At 40.8% G+C, this 23667-nt stretch overlaps 1 protein-coding gene across 7 annotated transcripts in view; it reads left to right on the top strand.

The window, feature by feature from the left end:
- Window positions 1-4771: 4771 nt before the first annotated feature.
- USP40 (ubiquitin specific peptidase 40) overlaps window positions 4772-23667 on the top strand; it is a 75578-nt gene continuing 56682 nt past the window's right edge. The window contains exons 1-9 of one of the 7 annotated variants that reach the window (XM_044380711.3): window positions 4815-4900; window positions 5221-5326; window positions 5989-6206; window positions 8751-8818; window positions 9914-10027; window positions 12453-12617; window positions 14235-14381; window positions 16549-16692; window positions 19298-19426. In XM_044380711.3, the coding sequence (XP_044236646.1) occupies window positions 6008-6206; window positions 8751-8818; window positions 9914-10027; window positions 12453-12617; window positions 14235-14381; window positions 16549-16692; window positions 19298-19426 (966 nt within the window). In that variant the 5' untranslated portion in view covers window positions 4815-4900; window positions 5221-5326; window positions 5989-6007. Of the gene's footprint in view, window positions 6207-8750; window positions 8819-9913; window positions 10028-12452; window positions 12618-14234; window positions 14382-16548; window positions 16693-17691; window positions 17785-19297; window positions 19427-23667 lie in introns of those variants that run through there. The other 6 variants (XM_057305708.1, XM_044380698.3, XR_007188452.2 and 3 more) reach the window with 6 other exon arrangements.

Raw genomic sequence — 23667 nt, 5'->3', positions numbered from 1 at the left:
TTCTGGAGATGGATAGTGGTTATGGCTGCACAAAATACATTATATTTGATTTAAAAATAATTTTAAATTTTTTGATTCACTGTGGCAAAATGTACATTACATAAGAGTTAACATTTTAACTGTTTTTAAGTGTTCAATCCAGTGACATTAAGTACATTTACATTGTGCAACCCATTAAACATTAACTCTCCATTCTCCCTTCCCCCTAGTTCCTGGAAACCAACATTCTATTTTCTGTCTCCATAAATTTGCCTAATCTAGGTACCTTATATAAGTGGATCATACAGAATTTGTCCTTTTGTGTCCATTTGGTAGCATGTATCAGCGTTTTAAAGGCTGAATAATATTCCTTTACATGTATATACCCATTTTCCATTTTGTTTATCTGTTCATCCGAAGATGGATATTTGGGTCATTGGCCTGAATTTTATTTTCTTTTATTTTAAAATTTTATTTATTTATTTGAGAGAGAGAGAGAGAAAACGAGCAGTTGGGAGGGGCAGAGGGAGAGAGAGAGAGAGAAGCAGACTCCCCGCTGAGCAGGAAGCCCGACGGGCTCGATCGCAAGACCCAGAGATCATGACCTGAGTCAAAGGTAGATGCTTAACCCACTGAGCCACCCAGGTGCCCTGATACTGAATTTTAATCAGGAGAAAATTGGATCCTGGTGAGTATTGCCTGCTGAGTTTCTCCCCATTACTTGGAAGTGATGGTTCAGTAAACATTATCCAAGTCTCTGGGGGATTAAATCTTCCTGCGTCACTGGATTTGTGCTACTTAACTTATATATAAGTTACATGTCATATTGACATAACTTGTCATAACTTGACATAACTAATGACATGTCATATTTTTGCTTTTTATCTCTTGCTCTTCTCTACTCACTTTGCCCTTCTGAAGGCTTGTGTCCCAGTTAGGAATTTTATTCAGCTTTGAATGCCAGAGACACCACCACACAGTAACTTAAATGAAGGCATACTTTTTGTCTTGCAGAAAAGAAATCAAGAGGTAAATACTCAAGGACTGATTGAGCGGTTTTATAATTTCATCCCCAATCTAGATTCCTTCTGTCTTTATGGAGTGATCTGCATCCTCATGCTCTTTATAGCTGCTGGAGCCCCAGCCATCATGTCTACATTTCTAGGGGAAGAAAAGGAGGGGCAAGGGCAAAACAACTAGAGTCTCTTCTCAAAGAATTTTCCTGGAAGCCCCACCCAACGACTTCTGCTATTATAGCAGAAATGCTATAGTTGTGGACACTTAATTAACTAAATTCATATTGTGAAACTGAATAAAGAAAACCTCATTTAAAATGGAATTGGTTGGGCTGCCTGGGTGGCACAGTGAGTTAACTGTCAGATTCTTGGTTTCAGCTCCAGTCGTGATCTCAGGGTCATGAGATGGTGCCCTATCTCAGGCTCCATGCTGAGCACAGAGTCGGCTTTGGATTCTCTCTTGTTCTCCCTTTATCCCTCTTGCTCATGCGCTCTCTCTCTCTCTCTCTCTCTCAAATAAATAAATAAATCTTTTTAAAAAAATAAAATAAAATAAAATAAAATAAAATGGGTTCAGTTGGCCAGAAGGGGAGCTCTCCCACCCTACCCCACTTCCTCAATGGCAGACCCCAACAGGAAGAGACAATACCTTGCATTTCCAACAGGAAGAAGCCTATGCTTTACTACCCCTGCGGTAGGAAGGATTGTCTCCTTGCTCAGCAACAGCCCGGCCAATGAGAGGCTGCAGCAACTCAGCCAATCCAGCTTATTCTAGTGGACTTTTTATTTATAACAGCCTCTTCCAACAACCACCTTCCCTCTATGAAAGCATCATTCCTCTCTTTTGTTCTCTGAACTTGCCTATGGTTTTGCCATAGCTTCCATGTCCAGAACAGAATATAATTTTCTGCTATTCCCAAATAAAGCCATTTTTGCTGGTAAAATAACTGAGAGGTTTTATCTTTAAGGTTAATAATATATAAACACACTTACTGCCTGGCATGCTGTCAGCGCTATGTAAGTGTTAACTATCGCTATTACTCATTGGCTACAACTGTGTCACATGACCACTCAGAGAGGGAAATCGTGCCCCCTATAAAACTGGGGGTCTGCTGGTAAAGAAGAAGGAGAGAAGCATATTGAACAGGCTGGTAGCAGTGTTGCCACAATTTCTGTCTCACTCTTTGTAATATCCCCAGTGCCAGACACAGGAGAAGGGCTCATCAATATTTGTAGAAAGAAGGGAAGGAAGAAGAGAAAGAAGGAGGGAGAGAGGATGACCAAGTCAGCAAGCAGGTGACTGACTTTAGAGAGGCGGGGTAGAAATGGTGATTAAGAGTGCTGGCCCTAGAGCCAGGGCTCAAATCTTGGTTGGAGATTTTCTGTGTAACTTTGTAGGAATTATATACCTCCCAGGATCTCAGTCTCCTCATCTATAGAATGGGAATGATATCAGTTCCCACCATGGGGCATTGTTATGAGAATTAAATGAGATAGTGCTTAGAAACTATCTGCAATATAAATGCTCACAACTTTTTAAAATCATCGTTAACCTTTCTTGTGTAACACCTCACATGGTCAGAATACTGGGTGAAACCTTCATGAGCCCAGAGTCAGATCAACAGTTTTATAGGTTCAACTCAAATTTTCTGGGGAGCAAATAAAGGATTTAAAATTTCACCATAAAGGGGCGCCTGGGTTGCTCAGTCAGTTAAGCATCCAGTCTTGATTTCAGCTCACATCATGATCTCAGTGTCCTGCAATCAAGCCCAGTGTCAGGCTCCCAGCTCCACAGGGAATCTGCTTGATAATTCTCTCCCTCTCCCCCTGCCCCTCCTCTCGCTTGCACATGCGTGTGCTCAATCTCTCTCTAAAATAAATAAATATGTCTTTCTTAAAAATTCTAAAATTTCATCATAAACTACAAAGCCACATATAGGTGTTATTAATGATAACGCAACTGATATTTTTAGTATTACCTGCCGTAGGGGCGACAGGGCAGATAAGATATAATCCCTGACTTGGAGATAGTGACAAAATGATCAGATGTGACTTTGCCAGATTCACGGGTCACAAGAGAGTTACACAAAATCCTGAAGGCTTAATGAAAGAAAAGATCAGATCTTGTTTAGAGATCTGGAAAACTTTTATGGATGAGTTACAGTTTGAGATGGGGTTTTCATTGAAGGCAGTGAAGGGAGGATCTGGGAGGACAGATATCTCTCAGAGAGGACAACCTGAATCAGGTCACAAAAGCAGGAAGGCAGATGGCAACCTTGGAAACACTTTAACTAGAAAACGGGAGAGTAGTGAGAAATACAGCATGAAGAGTGTTGGGACCACAGCCGACTAAGAACATCAAAATGAGGAGTTTCTACAGAAGACACTGGGGAAGCACTGAAGCTTCTTGGTAAAAAACGTGACCTCAGGGTGGATCTCGTAGTGAGTGACATGTAGGATGGGATGGATAAAATGGGAGTCCACTGAAAAAGCTGTTGGCCTAATGCAGGTGAGGCTCCGTGAGAGTCTGATGGGCAGAGAGAGAGAGCTGTAGAAAGAAAGAAACATTGTCCAGGCAAGACTTTGCGTCACAAATGGTTGACTTCATGGACAAAAGATGAAATTCCAAATACAGCTGCAAGACTTGGATGCTGGATGAGGAGAACGATGGTGGTTTTAACAGGCCATTCATTCATTCATTCATTCAACAAATATTTATTAAAAGCCTTTAATGAGCCAGGAACTATTGAGGTGGCCGGGATACAGCTCTGCAAAACGGAGAGCCTGTGTCTTCCTGGAACTAACCTTCTAGCGTTTATTCTTGGTCAGGGAATGGAAGTTTGAGGAATATCTACTTTTAGGAATAGGGGTATGAGGCAGAGCAGGCAGGGGAGAAGCATTCAAAGGGCAGGATAGAATGCGCGCAACATGATGAAGAGGAGGCTGCCAGGGTGGCCGAGTGATGACTGATAACTGGGAATGGCCATTCCCACTGTGGTTTCCTGATCTAAACCTTAGCCGTCTAGCTGGTCCTCTGTCTCCAGTTCTTTCCCTATCAGCACTTCCTGAACAGCGCAGTGACAAGAATCTCCCTAAAATGTTCCATGTACAAATCCCCGAGGGTTCACTTTGACACCTGCCTTGCAATTTCATCGATCACTATAGCTGTTCTTCATCTCTCAAACCTTCCGCTGCAGTAAAAACGATGTTCTCCCTGTCTTGCTCATTCATTCCTGGATGGAGCCTGGATTAGACCAGGGGTGATGCCAGAAGTAGAGCCTAAACGGGCCATTGAGATAGTCCACTAAAGGTGACCAAGGGGGCAAGAGGAAAAATTTGAGGCTTTTATGTACTCCTGTGTATGCTACTTAGAGTTGGTGCAGACAAAATTAACACTGAGGATGTTGTACAGGTTTAAGGTTACGTGGAACATTTTTCACTGGAGACACATTCGGAATATGTCTTCCGAAGAACGTGGCAAACTTGAAGCCCTACGCTTTCCAATGTTTAGGTAAGTTGTAAATTAACCATGCCAAAAGACTATTTTGGAGTGCGAACAGCAGCAAATATAAGCTCTAAAATGTGATTAGGTGCGTCGCCGGCTGACCGAGTGGACCCGTGGACTCGCGCGCCCAAGAACACAGGGGACTCCAACGTAGCCTTTCCACCGCGAGACTCCGCACTCTGAGGGCAAAAGAACTACATTGCCCATACGGTCCCGCGCAGCGGGCTGGGCCGGCGCTCCCGCGGGGCATCCTGGGAAACGTAGTCCGCGCATTCCATAAATGGCCCACGCTCCAGGCCGTGGGGGAGCTGCCCACGGCAGTGTGGCTCCGCCCGGTTGGGGCGCGTATGTTTCTTTCGAATGTGGGTCTGGGCCGGCTCGTGGTGCTGGGCTTTAGGCAGTAAGTGGGCCTGGCAGCTGGGGTTCTCGGGGTGGGGACGTGGGAGGCTCAGGGACGCTGTGGGCGGCACGCCTGAGGACGGCGAGGCGAGGGCTGCCCCGGCGGCCTCCCGACGCGGCGCTCTTCTGGCGTCGGCTTAGCGGTACGCGGCCGCGGCGACCCTCTGCTTTTTCGCGCCCCTGGGCCGGGTGCTGGCGTGGAGGGCGGGAGGCCCTGGCCTCGGTCACGACCACGGCGTAGGGGAGACTGGAATCCAGACCACGAACTCGAGGCCGGACTTTCAAGTTCCATTTTTTGTGCTTTTTTTTTTTTTTCCTGAGGAGCGGGTTGAGAAGGAATATTGCATTTCAGCGCTTCCTGTCCCTTAGGAACTGTGCTAGGCTCTTTGCATTTCTCATCTTCAAGTGACCCTCCTCCACACTCGAGGTGAGACCTTGAGCGGTCCTGTAGGTCCCCACAGCTAATGTTGGCATCACTGAATACATAGTGGAGGGCCTTTGGGCTCGTTGGTTTTAATGGCAGTCCTTTTTTCCCGGTGAACCTCCTTCCGGCTCTTTAGCTTTGGGACCGTGTACTAAACTGCTGTGAAGATTAATTTGTTCCATGTAATTCCTTTGAGTGTCATAATTTGGTACAAGAAGTGTAAGAAGCTGAGATTTCAGGAAGTGGTTGATGGTCGCCAGACCCTTGTCAACTCAGAATCTAGGACTGGCTTTGCCAGCCCAGCAGTAGATGAGGTGTAATGAGGGGTTTTCTTTCTTTTTTCACTATGACTTTTTTAAAAGCAGCTAGTATTTATTGTGAGCCAAATCCTGTGCCCCAAATGCCTTTCTTAAAAGTCTCCCATTTGGTTTAAATGATCCTGCGTGGTAGTTGGTATCCCGTTTTACCTATAAGAACACAGGTAAGTTGCCTGAGGTCACCCAGGTAGTTTGGAGCAGGGATGAGAAAATCCAGGTCTTGCAGTCTCCAAAGGCCAAACTACTGGATAAACTTCTAATAGATACTCCCAAGTATAAGATGGGGAGCTGTGTGGAAAATTTGTTTTAAAAATAAAAGCATTTGTTTAACATGTCATTTTTTTTAAGGGTAGGATCTAGTTTCAGAATGTTTGGGGATCTTTTTGAAGAAGATTATTCCAGTGTGTCAAATTATCAGTATGGAAAAGAGAAGAAATTAAAGACCAAAGCTTTGGAGCCACCGGCTCCTAGAGAATTCACCAATTTAAGTGGAATTAGAAATCAGGGTGGAACCTGTTACCTCAATTCCCTTCTTCAGACTCTTCATTTCACACCTGAATTCAGAGGTATGCTGTGTTACATGCTTTTGATTAGTAATATGTACCCTTGCCTCTACATATAATCAATTATGCAAGATTACAAATTATCTTAAAGGTGTATTCCCCCGTATGCGTTTATTATTGCTAATGTAAGAAATGGTAACTCTCTCTAGGGAAATGTGAAGCTTAAATTATCTTAAATATATTCTGTACAAGCACAGTAATTTTTAGTAACAAAAAATAAGGCAATGGATTTCTTTCCTAATTCCTATAATTTAAAATACAACATAAAGACAATTTTGCTAGCCTTCGTTATTGTTATGCTATTTGTATTTTTGAGTTTTAAAATATCTCTAAAGTAATAAACATTTCAGCCAGAGTTACCCAAAACAATTTTGTCCTGCCTTTTGGAGTGGGGAGGGGCGGCACATTATTTATACAGTCCACAATCGTTTATCTGCAATTCTGAAATCCAGAATGTTCTGACAACCTGATCTGAACTGGTTTGGTATCAGAACCTGTCCTGATGTGAGGCTGTTTATAGTCTTAGTTATCTCACTTGGGTGGATATTCATAACATTTATTACAGGACTATCAACTCCTTGATTAATGGATACTGTTTACCCCAAACCCTGCTAGGAATGTAATGTTAACATACTATGACCCTTTCTTCATATTACCTTTCTAAAATCTGGAAGGTCCAAAGGCCCACAATGTTAGATAAGGGACTGTGTATAAGAAACAAACTCACTCATATTAACTCAATTAAAAGGGGGATTTACAGTAAGAATATAGGGGAATCTTCTTGCAACCACTGCAGGAAGCCAGCCTGACCTCATTAGAGCCTTGATTTCTTGCCCCTGTTTTTCTCTATGTTTGTCCCATTCCCATCTCTGCAAATTAGCTTCCTCCACAAGGGTCGTAGTCTCTCTGATCCCTTGATTTCAGTATGAACATTACCTTCACATGGCCCTGATTGGGGCCTTCAGCCACAAAGCTGCATGACTGCCTCAGCTCTCCACAGCGTCTCCTTATACTGAGGACAGAAAACCTGGCTCATCTTGTATCCTGTATCTCATTCCTCTTCCCATCGCTACCAAATTTAGCAAATTTTTTTGACATTTTCTGTTGCTTCTAAGCTTAGGAAGACTTCCTGCCTCCCGAGATTTAGTAAATACCATTATCCCCTTCCCAGGGCTATTTGAACAGATTAAGCTGCCTGTGGGATTTCAGAGTAGTGGGATTTCAGTGTAATGGCATTTGTCCTTGACTCCATTCTCTCCATAAAAATATCTCCCTAATGTATTCAGTTATTCCACCATTAGATTTTTCAACATACATTTCAACAGATTACTAGGGAGAATAAAAGTTTTCCAAGTTTTAATATAGTTGAAATAAAAAAGTAGCCTTAAAAAGAGACTGAGAAAGGTGATTGGTGGGCAAGCGGTCCAGGTCATAGAGAGGGCCACTGAGCAAGGATAAGGTTGAATGGAGAAGGCCACCGAGCAAGAGCCCAGGCCACCTTACTCTCAGCAAAGGAGATCGCTGGCCAAGCACATGGGCTTGTATCTTAGTGTGGGCTGTGCATTCCATCTAAGGCCTCATAGGAATCCTGATGCTTATTGAAGAGAAAATAGAATTTGGAAGGGGTAAGAATTAGCAGATTACCGGTGGGGAGAATAATTCTGGAACTTTTTGGGATGGTATCTTGAGTAGGGCTGGATTGGGTTCCACCGTACTAGTTCAGGGTGGCTGAGAATAGTGGGAAGTAATTGCATAAGTCCTTGTATGGTTTTATGCTTTAGCCTTTGTAGTTCATTTCTTCCCAGTTCCTGCCAGGAGCTCAGGAGGAATATAACATTCATAACCAGGGCAGCGGTGGTTTTCGGAGGTTTTCGGAGGGAGTACCTATCCCATCCCTTCTCTCCTAGAGTAGATCAAAGTTTTCTAGTAGGAGTTCCCACCTAGTTTGAATACAGACTTCCCATAAGATTCTGATATGCCCCAGTGGGTGGCATGCCTAGACTTGGAAGTATAAAACAATTGTGGAAACTGTCCCTGGGTTACCAACTTATTTTTCCAGGTAAGGTCCCTACCATCTGTTGTTACCCTTAACACAGAAAAGACATTCTTATACCAAAAAAAGTAAGGGCATTGAGAGTTAAAGGTGGCCTTTCTCTCGAAAGGATGGTTGGAAGCCTCAACTGTGGCTTCTGAATGAGCACACGTGACACTATTATATATTGTGTATTTCTTCATGTGGCTTTTGGGACCCACTGCAGTAGGCAATAGGAAGCCATTGAAGATTTCTGGTGTTACTGTTTTTATAAACATAGTTTTCCTTTTATGGATCTTCTGTACTGAAACCTTAGCATGACACTTTATATATAGAGTCGGTGGTTAAAAGTAATGTTATCAGGAAGTAAAATGTGTGGAGTAACAGTATAAATACTGCCACAGTCATACTCTGAATCTTTAACTGATTTTATTTACTGGAGGCTTCGGCTCTCTAAAACGGTTTTTTAAAATGAAATAACTTTGTTTATATCTCTGATTCTACGTTTTGTTTAGAAGCTTTATTTTCCCTTGGCCCAGAAGAGCTTGGTTCATTCGAGGATAAGGATAAACCTGATGCAAAGGTATTTACAGGGTCTTTTTCTGGAGCATAAAATGTTTTTTAAGGAAGGAATTAAGTTCTTTATTCATAGAAATTCATAATTTTATTAATTACCAAATATTAATTTTATTTTCAAAAAGTGACTTGGCCTCTATACCCGACTGAATGGAATCTTCCTTCCAAAAAAGAATTACTTCGAATATGGTGCTGCTACTGCTTTATAGACCTAGCTTGGTCAAGAAAATATTTGCACTAGCCGAAAACCTACTTAATGCATGGATTTGTAACAACAACAAAAAGTAGAGACTGGTGTTCTCTCTGTTTGATATTCTGGAAATAAGCTGAGTGAGGAATTGGTTTATTATAAGTGCATATCTAATCTTGTTCTTCCTGGCTTTAAATACCATTCATAAAGGCTAAAATCTGCCTTTCTTAATAGGAGTTTTCTGTGATCTGGCCCAACTCTTCTCAAACCACCTGTGATGCAAAGAGCCAGGTTTTTTTTTGTATTTCCTTTTCTTCCCAATCTCTTGCAGATCATACTTTGTAAGACATGATAAAAATGTGGTGACGTCAAATTGCCATAAAATTGTCTAAAGTCTTATTCTTGCTTTAGATATGAAAGTCCAGTCTGCCCACAAGGCTCTGAGCATCCTTCTCTGCCTGCCCTAACCCTCCTCACACCAAATAAAGCAGGAAGACAGTGAGGCAGGTTCAGTCAGCCCTCTGAGGTGTCCAGACTCCACAGTGAGTCGGAGTCGTGACCAGAATTTTCCTCACAGGGAGTGTGTCTCTATCTGAGAGGTTTCAGAGAAGGAGTGAACTAGCAGAGACTGAAATGATGGGCAGCAATGAGTCAGGTGGTTTCTTAGGGCCTGGGTGGGTATTCGTATTGATCTGTACTATGTCAAGGTAGAAAACTCCAGATAGCTAAAACTTTTTGGATTTTTTAAAAGAAAAGTGAATCTTACTTCACCCTGTGTAATAGTGTTAAACTTCCTCTGGATTGAACTGAATGAGCTAGGAGAGAGGAGAAAAACTAGTTTGCGGTTCTTTTAAAAATACCCCATCCGACACAAACAGATTTCATTTAGAAATGCATTTGCTTCTTGCTCAGGTTCGGATCATACCCTTACAGTTACAACGGTTGTTTGCCCAGCTTCTGCTCCTAGACCAGGATGCAGCATCCACAGAAGACCTGACTGACAGCTTTGGGTGGACCAGCAATGAGGTACGAAGGTCAGCTGCTCCAAGGAACAGAGTTATCAGCAATAAACCCTGGTTTAATAACGTTATCTAACTTCCTTTAATTTTGTCTTAGGGTCCGAAGAAATAGTTTAAATATTTACTTCTCATGTTAAATAACTACAAGCCAGAGATCTCTTTCTAGACACTTGCCCTGTGCGGGATTTTATGAATGGTTATGATCTGGCACAGGAGAGAGGGCTGTAGATAGAGGGAGAAGTGGAAGAACTGGCCTTTACAATTTCTACCCTTTATATAGTCCAGTTGGGATGCAACATCCACTACATGGACATGAGCAGTTCTATAACAAACTGCTAATCAGGTCCGAAAACTGACTGGCAATAATTCTGTCTGCCTTTATGACGTGCTTTTGTGTTTGGGTCTGGCTATTCTCATTGGAATGCTCGCTTCAAGCAAAAGGGTGAAAACGTTCTTGGCAGATCTTTTCATTTTCCCTGTCCTGCTTTTCTCCAGACTCTCTTCATTTTCTTCCTGTATCCTCCTGTGTGTGGACGTTCTCTGATTTTCTGTTGGAGCTTCTAAAGGGTACTTCACTGTATGCGAACACCGAACATGTTAGCAGTGAGTAAAGGTACTTGTGGTCAATATTGATGAGCCGTGAGTTTTTCTATGGAATAGATGTATTCTTGCAAGAGAGAGGTATGGGAGACTATCACAGAACTTAAAGAGGCAATGACCACAATAATGTTATATTGCCTTCAAAAATAAACTTCACACTGTGGTCTTCTAGCGAGGAGCAGTCCTAAACCAGACAATGCTGTGAGGTTAAAGAGGTAGGGCTTGGGCTTTGAAGAAAATGGGGTATCACACAGTTAAATTTCTGGTGTAAGGCAGGTGCTTAGGGTTAATTCCTTGTTCCTTCCTTGTTTTAAAAAATGGCCGCTCCGTTGAGATACAGTTCATGTGCCGTAAGATTCACTCTTCAGGGTACAAGTCAGCAGTTGTTCGGTATATTCACAGAGTTGTGAAACCATCACGACAGTCAATTTTGGAACATTTTCATCACCCCATACCTATTAGCAGTCACCCTCCCCCCAGACCCTGGCAACCACTCACCTCCTTTCTACCTTGCCTCTTCTGGGTATTCACAGAAATGGAATTCTATAATATGAGATCTTTTGAAACTAGCTTCTTTCCCTTAAAATCATGTTTTCAAGGTTCAGGCGGGTTAGAGTATGTATCAGCATGCCATCCCTTTTTATTGTCGAATAATATCCTGCTGGAGGGATGGGCCACATTGGTTTTTTTGAATCTCGCCATCACCTGATGGATTTTCCATCCTGAACTTACACTGAGTCGCTGATTTCACACTTAAAGCAGTGAAACCCTTATTTATTTATCTCTGAATAAAATCTCTCAGGAAACCTGCTAGGACTGGTGGAGAGGGACTCAGAGGCGCCTTTGCCAGACTTAGAATTGTTCAGAAACAGAGCTTGAAAACTTGCACAGGCTCCCTTCAGAGGCAGTGATACTGGAGAAATTTAGTGTCTTGTATGTTGAAAAACAAGAAAAAAGATCCTGAGGCCCACTTTTGCTCCAGCTTTCATCCACTTTATCAGCTTCTTTTCATGTGGTGCTTTTCTTTAAAATTGTCTTCGCTCATGATCTCTCCTTCTGCACCTTCCATTTGTTCCTCTACCTCCTTTCTGCCTTTCTGGTCAAAGTCACTCATGACATCCGTATGCCAAGTTCTAGGAGACACTTCTCTGCTCTCAGAGGGCTCAGGAGCACTCGCTCCTCCCCATCAAAGCACCAGCTGGTTCCTGTGACCTCATTTCCTGCCCTGGCCACCCCCCTTCCTCCTCTGCTCCACTTCTGAGGTTGGTGTCCCCCTCGGCTCTGGTTTATCATTCGTTCTGGTATATCAATCTGTCTTCACACAGTTGCATGACTCATGGTGGAGTGAAGCGAGTGCCATCAGAATTTTTCTCATCTCTGTGTTACTTGGTCTATATGTGTAAGTAGTAAATTCTGGTTCTTTTCAAATGCTGATAATTCAGATCCCCTGATGTAAGTGAGATTTCACTGTGCATACGCTGCCAGCTCTTAGAGACTTCTCTGTGCCTGTCGTGTTCTTCCCTCTTCTTCTGTGGTGTGGCCATGGGTGTGGTTTCCCACAAGAATAAAAGCACTTTCCTGTTTCGAGTGAGTTGAGTTATATGTACACACTGAACACCACCGTTCATATTTCATTTTGGAGTGAAAATAAAAGTAGTGGTCATCTCTTAACCTGATCTCGGTTTGTTTAGCTTAGTCATCCTTAATATTTGATCAAGGCTTACCTTTGGATTTCTAGATAAATCTTGTGTTTTTTAACTAATACCACTTTAAAAATCTGTTTTTACAAACCTGAAGCACAAAATTACATTTAAAAGTTACCTGTTTTATAGGAAATGAGGCAACATGATGTGCAGGAACTGAATCGAATTCTCTTTAGTGCTTTGGAAACCTCTTTAGTCGGGACCTCCGGCCATGACCTCATCAATCGTCTGTATCATGGAACCGTTGTTAACCAGGTTGTTTGTAAAGAGTGTAAGAATGTCAGTGAAAAGCAGGTGAATATGCAAGCGTGTTGTAGTAATAAGTTATATCGTAAGTTCTAACGCACGTAATTAAAGCTGTGATCTGTATACCACATGAGGAGCAAAGTGTTTACTACTAGAAATAACCTTATCAGGTTTTTTTTCTTTTACTCTAACTACACTTCAATCCTAAATTTATAATCCAGATTTCTTAATATAAATTGAAAGAAGGAAATGTCTTAAAGCATAGCTTTAATCTTTTATTCAGTACTCTGATATTTAGAAAATAAATTTGGGGGATGTTTATAGGTAGAGGTCTGTGCCCTCATCAGAAAAGCCAATATCATGTTTGGTGGGAGTATTGTAACAAAAGTTAATTAGGGAAGTAATAAAAATAGAGAATACTAAGGAATGTTTACGTTGATAAACATCTATAATTAAATATTGGATTTCGTTTATTAACGTCCTTCAGAAAGTTAATTTGTATGTGTGAGCTTATGTTGTCTATTTAATCTCATTGGAAATTAGAAGTTGGAAATTTGCTCATGAAATAGAGTAATCTCCACTTGTTCTATAAATCTTATACAGCATGTGATTGCATCACTGAAGTCCCTTAATAAAAATCTCCTTTTGTTATGGCAAGAGTTATAGAAAATTGCTGTGTTTGTATGAGTAAAAAATTAAATGCCATTTTCTAAATTTTGCATTAATTGCTTTTTTGGATACATAGTTTCTTTTTCTGCTTTTTATGAAAGAGTTGGGGATAAAAAATACTTTTTGGTCCTTTTTGCCTGTGCTACTAGAGGGTTTGGTCAGCCTAGTTTGGAAATATTAAGACATTGTATGTCTTCGGATTACCATATGATTGACTTAACTATACTGTAATAATTCACAAAGGAAGTTCAAGAAATAATATATATGAAGGCACATAATTATCAACATTAACTTTTATTACATATATATTATAAGTTGTATATAAGTGTTGCTTGTGTTACTTTAGATTTCTACCATGAACTAGTTAGAACTATTACAGTCCCTATAATAACCCCTTAGAGTAATGCTAGGGCACACACACACAACTGTGAATGATTTAAACTTGTCAGATTTTAAGTGTTTATTACTATAAGTAAGTTATAATTCAAATGTAGTTATGTAGAGTCTATAGACTCCTGTTTGCAAAATACTCTCCTCTTAATTTTCATAAAAATACCTTTCTATCTTGGCTCAAAACAGTTTTTTCTTACAACTTCCTTAGTATATCTTAAGCCAGCCCTTAGAGAAGAAGAGGAGGAAGTGGGGTTTACACTAGAGACTCCAGCCCTGACCAAGACAGAGCTGATAAGCACTGCACACTTCTCAGTTCAGATGTGTGTTCAGTGGTTTGTTTTAGTTCCTGCTAAAATAGGTTTTATTATAGCTACAGTGAACTTAAGAAAATCCTGACTTATTATTTAAGCCAAATTATAATTTGATTTAGGGTAGTTTTGTGTGATGGATTTCACAGTATCTGATCAGGAGGTCTATACTTTTCATACACACAGTGTTTTAGGGAAAAGGTATCTGTTACTCCCAATATATGTAGGAGTTGGTGATGTGTTCGTGAACCGCTGTGAAATTCTTTTTTCAGTATTATATTTGTGTGTATTTCAGGAAGACTTCTTAGATCTAACAGTAGCAGTCAAAAATGTGTCAGGTTTGGAAGATGCCCTCTGGACCATGTACGTAGAAGAGGAAGTGTTTGACTGTGACAACTTATACCACTGTGGGACTTGTGACAGGCTGGTTAAAGCCACAAAGGTAAGACAGATACCTGCCTTCTCCCATGGGCCCACTCAGTACTTGGTAGCATGAAGTTTTGCCAAGTGAAGTCAGCTTGTATGGGAAAGTCTGGAAGATACACATGAACCTCTTAATTGCAACTAAGGATTGAAAAGACATTTACATTCTACGTGTATCCGTATTTTAATTTTTTGCAATCAAGAATTTTTTTAAGCTTTCAACCCAACAGTTCTCTCAACTTCTTTCTCTCAGGAAAAATTTATGTATATCTCAGGGTTTCTTAAATGTACCTTTTTTAAATAAACTCCCCGTATCCTTGGTTTTTTGCAAAGTAACATTAGGAAGAAGGCTATTGGTTTTTATTTCTGCCAAGAAGCTTGTTGAGCTTTCCTTTCTGTGCTTACTACTTCGTTTTCTGCACACGGAGTCACTTTACAGTATTGATAGATGCACCGTCCCTGACTAGCAAGTCTAATACGCCCCTTCTGCCTCCCCCAGTGGGGAGTACTTATCTTGCCGATTAAAGGCCTTGACAGGGTACCTCTGGGTTTCTTACTAAAGGGGTGAGAGGAGGACGAGCCTTAGTAACTATTGCACAGCTCCCAGATAATGCCATGGGCTCTCCAGCTGATATAAAACCGGCTTATAGAGCTACCACAAAAGATGGGTCTTTGCAGTTCTGTAACAGAGAGCACCGTTCCTCGAGCTGACAGTTACTGGATTTTCCAACAGACAGCATAGGACTGAGTCAGATAGCATACAATATTGATTTAGATCCTGGAGGTTGTGAGTGAGAATGTAAAAAAAAAAAAACAAAAAACCAGAAAACCAAAACTCCATGCCTGTAGCTTTCACAATAGGATTGGAAACCAGGGTGAACTTTACAATGTTTAATATGTATTTCCATCCAGCCTTTGCCTCTTTGTGACACGCAAATAGGTTTATCTTTTGCTTATCTATTTTATATTTCACCTTTGGTGTTAAAACTACGAGCTAATAAATATCAAAGTCAGAAGATGAAAAGTCTTGGAAGGATACTTAAATACATTCTTAATTTTGGTTGAATTTAATTTGCACATCAGTAAAACAAGACCCTTTAGCTCAACGAAAGCAGTTCTTGGCACGTACTTTTTATGTTTCTGGTTTAATTCTTTTTCAGTGGAAATTTTTTCATCTCAATACTTTTACAATTGCATCCTAGATTTCCGTTTGGTTGTGCTACCTAAATTAATGTAAGTTTTCTTATTCTGAGCAGACTTCTCTCAGCTGTAGTATAGATGAGATACTCGGCTTTTTTAGGTGTTTTTTTTTTAATATGTTGGAAAATCTGCCGTGTTACATTGCTATTTTTTCACTTAACTTTTTTTTAACCCCCAATTTGTGGAATTGTTTTAAATTTCTTTTTAGGAATGTTAGATATTTATATGTAAGGATAATATTATAATTAAGGATGATTTTATAGATGGGAAGGATTTTTTTTGCCACCCCCTCCCCAACACACCATTAGTGCTAAGGGGTTGGGGAAAGCTGATGACTTTTCAATAAAAAGCAGCTTCATTTAGCGTTTTGTTTTAAAGCAAGGAAATAAAAAATATCTTTTTACCTGTTTTTAAGGACAGTCATTACAACACCCCAGTCAGTGGGTCTTAACATTTGGGGCGTGAGAGCCCTTTGAAGGTCTGATGAAAGCTGTGGATCTTCTCCCCATAGAAATACTTGTATGCAAACCATGTTACTTCAAGGATTCAGATCCACTGAAATAGGTCCGTAGGTCCCAGGTGAAGAACTCCAGTCCTTCAGTAAATAAAAGGACCGTGTGCGTGCTAGGCAAAGCGGAGGCACTAAGGAGGCCAGGACTCACAGGGAAGGAGCAGTGTTAGGGGAACACCAGTTACAACACGCATGTTGGGTAGCTTTGATTTTAGGATATCAACACCAAAACCATAAACTTGGGTTGTAAATTTTTAGTTGTTAATATAAATGAGTGATACCACCTTTCGTCCCATAAAAGAGAGAAATTCATATCAAGAGCTGACTTGAATCCAAAGTGATAAATTTATGTGATTGAAGGACACATTTCTCTTAACTGCGTCACGGGTTGCTTTTTTATATCTTAAGAAGCATTATGTATTCTTTTCTATAACTTTGCTTTTAAAAAAACCATAAAAATTTTTTCTTTCAACAGTCTGCCAAATTACGTAAGCTGCCTCCCTTTCTTACTGTTTCATTATTAAGATTTAATTTTGATTTTGTGAAGCATGAACGATACAAGGAAACTAGCTGTTACACGTTCCCTGTCCGGATCAATCTCAAGCCTTTTTGTGAACAGGTTTGAACTATTTTATTGTGAAATTCTTTCTTTTTTCCTCTCAATCTTGAGGGTTTTTTTATTGGCCTCGTTTTCAGTTGGCTTATTGCAGAATCTTTCAGCCTGGCCCTGTTAATATTTTGAGTTGGGTAATTCTTTGTTGTGGGGGCTGTATCCCATGTGTTGTAGGGTTTTAAGCCACATCCCTGGCCTCTGCCCGTTAGATGACAGTAGCATCCCACCTTCCCAGCCCACCCCCAGTAGTGACAAAAGTGTCCAGACCTTGCCAAGTGTCCATGCCTCCCCTTGGGGGGAAAGCATGGATAAAATCAGTCCCAGCTGAGAACTACTGGTTTATTACAGTCCATTTGATTTCCGAAGTACGGATTTGTTCTCAGTTCTTTTTATTAAACTCTCCTTGAAAAATCTTTGAAAGAAAAATTTAAGAACAGAGTTAGAAATGACCCTACATTGAGAAATGATCCTACATTAGGAGAAATGATGATTAATTAGTACTTTCTTATTTGGATTTAGTTTACATGAGACACAATAATGAATTACACATCTAGAAAGTGAATAGGTAATTGGAACTTCGCTAGAATTTATAATCTTTGAGATACAGGAAGGAAAGTTTTGAAAACATTAATTATACAATCAATGTACTTTATAAGCCATTTTAAAATATTTTCTATATAATTGCTATACTTACCAAGATCAGAGCCGTGAGACTGCTGCACTTTTTTTTTTTTTAATATTTTATTTATTTATTTGACAGAGATAGAGACAGCCCCTGAGAGAGGGAACACAAGCAGGGGGAGTGGGAGAGGAAGAAGCAGGCTCATAGCGGAGGAGCCTGATGTGGGGCTCGATCCCATAATGCCGGGATCATGCCCTGAGCCGAAGGCAGACGCTTAACCGCTGTGCCACCCAGGCGCCCCTGCTGCACTTCTTATTACAAATCATTACTAGTATGTTTGTCAAGACCAGAAAGAATGTTTATTAAGTAGCTATTGAGTTTCTTTGTATAAAAATTATATTTTCTTTATTCTTAAATTTGGATGGGCCTTCCTCCACTTCAAGCCTGATAGCTGTGCCTTTTGGGGTTTTTCCAGGGTAAGTTAATATACCCCCCCATTTACTGCCTCAATAAAACGGTTTTGGGGAGTCGCCTGTGTGGCTCAGTCGATTAAGCATCCAACTCTTGATCTCAGCTCAGGTCTTGATCCTCAGGGTTGTGAGTTCAAGTCCCACATTGGGCTCTGTGCTAGGTGTGAAGCCTACTTAACAACAACAACAACTAATTTTTTTGCAGGATAACTGAGTTAATTATTTTATCATTTTCCAGTTTTGTTGAGAAATAATTGACAGACATCACTGTGTACAGGATGATGGTTTGATTTATATACATAGTGAAACGATCACACTAGATTTAGTTAACATGCATCATCTCATATGGAAAAATTGTAGCTCTTTTCAAAAAGGTAGTTTGTCACATTATTCTAACATACTTTGAAATAACAAAATTGAAATAGGTGAACCATTGAGCAGTAGCTAAGAAATTGACCATAGTTTTACTCTCTGATTTCTATATTAATGAAAAAAATCGTCACTTTGCATCTTTGTTTATATCTCTCATCTTTTGCCTGAACCAGATATTTAAAAAATACTACTTACTTTAAAAGTACAGTGTTTCAAGGAAGTAAGTTTCTTAGCTAATTGGCACCTTTCAAGTAGTGTATTCACATGCAAGGTACCTTTTACCCTAAAGTAGATTTTTTTTTAAAGATTTTATTTATTTATTTGACAGAGACGCAGCCAGCGAGAGAAGGAACACAAGCAGGGGGAGTGGGAGAGGAAGAAGCAGGCTCCCCGCAGAGCAGGGAGCCCAATGCAGGGCTCGATCCCAGGACCCTGGGATCACGCCCTGAGCCGAAGGCAGACGCTTAACGGCTGAGCCACCCAGGCGCCCCCTAGATTTTTTTTTTAATGCCAGTATATAAGTGTTCATCAGATGAATCAGTCATAATTAAAGAGCACATTAATTATAGAAAAGATTGATCATAGAAGAAAGAAATTGTTCATCCCACTAAACGGCCTCTAAACAAACAGCTAGTATTCATAACTGCTTAGTTCCTGTGACGCGGAGCACAGAGTGTCAGGAGGGTGACAGTGGATCGGGCTCTGACTCTGAGGCCGATGACTGTCTAGTTGGAATATAGGGCAAATTCAACAGCTGAAGAACACATTTCTAAAGCAGCATAGTGGGTATAATACAAAGGTGGTTTTCTCTTGCTAAAACTATCGCAGATGCATTGGGTGTGTGTTTTATTAGCACTTTGGCTTACATGATCTTAGCCAAAGTACATAAAAGTAACAGTTTGTGTGTTCTCATATTTAAGAGGCAGAATGTGCTCGGTTGTCACGTGACCGGTATTAGATGAATGATCGTTTTCAATCTAAGAATTAAAAATTTTTAAATTTAAAGCCAATTATTCAAATTTATCTTAATTTACCCTTAAATACCCTTAAACAACAGTAGGGAACAGTTTTCTTATTTTAATAGTTGAAATTCATGTATCTTCCCGTTTTACATAAACTATCACCGTTTATGCTCTTTTTCTCATAGAGTGACTCGGATGACTTGGAGTATGTATATGACCTCTTCTCGGTTATTATACATAAAGGCGGTTGCTATGGAGGACATTACCACGTGTACATTAAAGATGTCGATCATCTGGGAAACTGGCAATTTCAAGTAAGCATAGAAATTAGTTCTAGTCTTACTATTTTGGTGAAGATCATCTTTTGCCATTTATTATATATATTTACCCTAGGAAATTTTTATAGGCATGGAAAGTTAATACAGTTAGAAGTTTCAAAATTTTATTTCTAAATAGTTTCATACTCACAGAAAAATAACCAGCATCGTGGAAACACCTTCTATATATACTCTTCACCCGCATCCTCCAGTTGTTACCCATTTGCCGAATTTGTGCGAACACAAACACAGTAAACATTATCTTATGAGTACTGAAGCACCTGAAATTAAGGTGAAGGCATCAGGCCCCTTTACACTTAAACATTTCAGTGGTTCTCCCCTGAGAACGAGGGCGTTCCCTTACCTAAGCGGAGATCAAAGTCAGAAGCTTTAACATTGAGATGGTACTGCTCTCTAATAAGGAGTTTATACTGCGAGTCCACCAGTTGTCTCGTCCAGATCCTTTACAGCATTTTCTTCCCACTCCAGTGTCCCGCGCAGGGTCCTGCGTTTTATTTAGTTAGCGTATCTCTTAGGTCTCCTGTAATCAGTAACTGTTTCTTGCTTTTCTTTGTCTCTCAAGGCACCAGCCAAAAATGATAAAGATTTTCCTCCTATACTGTCTTCTAAAAGTTTTATATTTTTGCCTTTTACATTTGAAACTTCTCAGTCTTCCTGGAATGGTTTCCTATGAATGGTGTGTGATTTTTTTTTTTTTTTTAACCAGGTTGCCCATTACCATTTATTGAATAATCCATTCTTTCCCCACCAAATCACAGTTCCAGTTCTGATGGATCAGTTGTTTATCTATGTAAGAGTCCTTTTGGACCCCTCTCTTCTGTTTCATTGCTCTTTTTTTCTATTCTGAGGCCAGTACCACAGTGATAATTTCTGTAGCATTGTATTAAGTCATGATCTCTGATAGGGCAAGCCTTCTTATGTGGTGTTATTCTTCAGGAGTGTCTTGGCCTTTTATTCTTCTGTGACTGTTTCTAGAATCAGCTTGTCTGTATTCACACACACAACACCCGTTCTCAGAAGTAGTTTTTGAAGAGTTTTGAACCTACATATGTAAGTCAGATATATCTTTTCATATTTTAGAGCTTCTTGTTGAAAAGGTTTTGTAATTTTCTTAAGAATTTGCAGATGTTCTGAGGGAAAGCACTTCCTGGAAATCTCGTTCCAGTTATTTGCAATGGAAAGAATCAAAGTGTGTTACTCACCAACCCCAAACTCTCAACCAGTTTTCTGACCTGTGCCTAAAGCACAGTGAGTTGTCCGTCCGTGAGTTACAAACCATGGTGGTAGGATGTAGAATGCTTATGACGTCTTCCCGATTACCAGACAGGTGGTATTGTTAACCGAAAGTTGCACCACATACAGGAATACAGCTTCTCTGGGTGACAACAGTGTTCTGGGTGCACATTCTCTTTGTTGGCATTGTTTGCTTTTCAGAACATCCGTCTGCATTTCTCGTGCTCCATTCATTGTACTTAGATAGTAAAAAGTGTGTGGATATTTAAAAAGTCAGACTTTCTGTTTGATATTTACCAGGGAAATGTTCTGTGGGGCTGTGTCTCAACTTTGTTTGACTATTTGAGGCTAGTGTATGAAATGCAGTTACCGTTAGTTTATTGATTTTATAAACCAGCCATCTTGCCAAACCCTCTTAGTTGCAGACATCTTTGGGGAAGGACTGTTTTGTTTCGCGCTTTCCTGTCCTTTACCTTCCATTTCGTTCGGCCGAGAACGTCATACAAGCATCATTCCCATATGCTTGTGCCATGTTTGCCAAGGTGCTAGTTGGTCAGACAAAGGCTCTAATTCAGGTGTAATTCAGCTCTCAAGGTTTGTGCTTCGCTTGAGCCGATTCCTATCATGCTGCCTGTCTTCGCTGCTTTCTTAGTTTCCAGGGTCCTGTAGTAGAGAGTTCGGGTTCTCTAAAACAGCCCCCTCCCTAAAAGATGTTGTTGAAGGCTTTTCTTAGATGCCGGTAGAAGCTTGTGGACAGGTCTAATAAATATTATGTGGAATATAAATATTCTTTTCTTCGCCTTGCCCACTGCAGTCTTGGCTTTTTTTTTTTTTTTTCCAGGTGTGCCTTCATCTGTGTAACCTTTTTTCCCAGTGTTGCACTATCTCTTCGGTCTGAGAGAGGGCCCCACTTTCCACCCTGGTTCGGCTTCCAGCTCAGGGCGTGCGCCTCCGCTCCCCTCAACACCCGCTGCAGCTTTTGCTCAGCCACTGTCCGATTTCCGGCGTTTTTAGAGTTGGCGAGATCTAGTGTCAGTCTTTGATGCGTAAAATATTAATTTGCAGTTTCATTGCAGTTTATTGTTGAGGTCACACACAGAGGTGGCCTCATACAGTGGCGAGGTCGTGTGTCTCAAGCGGTGGTTCTCTCTCCCGTGTCTTCGTTCTGGGTTGTGCTTCCTTGCACGGCTCTGCGCTAATGCGTTCACTTCCTCAGAATCGCTTCGCTCATTTCTGGCATCGTCAGGCTCTTCTCCTGGGTCTGCAGTGTGACTCATGAGGGCAGACCGGCACTCCTTCATCCGGTTTTGCTCCCCGCACTGCCTCTCTATTCCTGAAGCTCTGTGATGTTAGTGAGGTCTTCCTCCAGGCATAAAGAACAATCAGAAGATCGCTTTCCATTAGTGCTTAGTCTGTTTCCTTATCCATGCCTTGTGTGAAGCATCCCGTTTGTTAAATTTTTTTCCTTATTCTGTTCTCCCAGAACCACTACTTTTTCATCCAGAGCTCTGTACTATTGAAATAATGAGTAGTGCTTTAAGAATTTCAACTTCAGTACATAACACCTGCTGGACCCTGCTTGTCTTTTTATTACCATTATTCTAAGAGATTTCTTGTGCCCAGAGACATAGGATTCCATATATCCTAATCATACCCTGGTATTGTTCTTTCTGCTTATAGTTTGGCAATTTGTCCTTCCCTTTCAAGGAGCTGTTCCCTGCATTCATGGAGTTCTTTATAGGTACAGTCTGCAAAGAAAGAACTTTCATGACCAATCAGACACAGTTTTCTCTGGTTTTAAGGCAACATTTCAGGGGCTCCGGGCTGGCTTAATCGGTAGAATGTGCAACTCTTGATCTTGGGGTCGTAAGTTTAAGCCCCTTGTTCGGGGTAGCATTTATTTTAAGAAAAAATAATAAAAAAATATGAAGGCAACAATTCCATCTCTCTTTGTCTAGAAGATGATCCCTTTCTTCTAGTATGGAGGCCATTAACTATTCAAAATGTGACTCTAGATCTGGCTGTGAAAAGGAGCCTGATCTTTGCTTTCTGCTTCTTTGGAGATCTTTCGCTTCGTTGACGGTTGATTGACATTATCTTGCACATCTGAGGAAGTGGGTCAGAGAAGGCTTCACAACAGCTCCCAGTAGGCAGCCTGGAACTAGTTCCTACTGTCCCAACAAGGCCAGGCTTGGACGCTGGCAAAGCGGAGGAGGACTGGGCCTAGCCTGTTTGTGACCTGCACCAGCGTGTCAGATAGGGGGCAGTTCTGGCCTGCCTCTCCCCTTCTACCATTTTTAAATCTCTTTTTCCTTAATCACGTCTTTAAACATATTAAACATGCTATTTTATTGGCCTGATAATCGTAGTATCTTAAGACTTTGTAGATTTGGATATCTGCTGATTCTACTTCCTTGTGATTTTGTTATTTTAGACTGTAGCCTTGGGTGGTTCGTTTTTTAAGAATGTGATTTATTGGAGTAATTTGGGGGCTGAGTTGAAAATGCCTTCCTCTGAAAAAAGTCTTTGTCTCTACCTCATGCCTGGGGTCACTTCCAGCCCTTAACTTTAAAATCAGATCTTGATTTAATGGTTTTAGAGCCATACAGCTAGTGTGAATTTGGACCACAAACCCCTATGGGGACCTACTTGTGATAACAGATTATTAGAGATGTTTTTCTACCTTCATCTAGTATCAAGGTCAATGCAAGCCAGTTCCTCATTGTCTGTTATTGTAGGGTGGATTTTTTCCTAGGTCGTGTTTGTACTGAGAGGGTAGGTAGCTCTTTCTTTCTAGCTGTCTGCTGAAGTTTATCTTTGTGGTATAATTAAAAAGTATATACTTGGGGCACCTGGGGTGGTTAAGTCCGTTAAGTGTCCGACTCATGATTTCAGCTCAGGTCATGATATCATGGGTCGTGAGATTGAGCCCTGCGTCAGGCTCTGTGCTCAGCGGGAATCCGCTTAGATTCTCTCCCCGTCTC

This window comes from Ursus arctos, unplaced genomic scaffold (genome assembly GCF_023065955.2).
Source record: "Ursus arctos isolate Adak ecotype North America unplaced genomic scaffold, UrsArc2.0 scaffold_1, whole genome shotgun sequence".
Taxonomy (NCBI): Eukaryota; Metazoa; Chordata; class Mammalia; order Carnivora; family Ursidae; genus Ursus; species Ursus arctos.
This window is presented reverse-complemented; position numbering and strand designations above follow the sequence as displayed.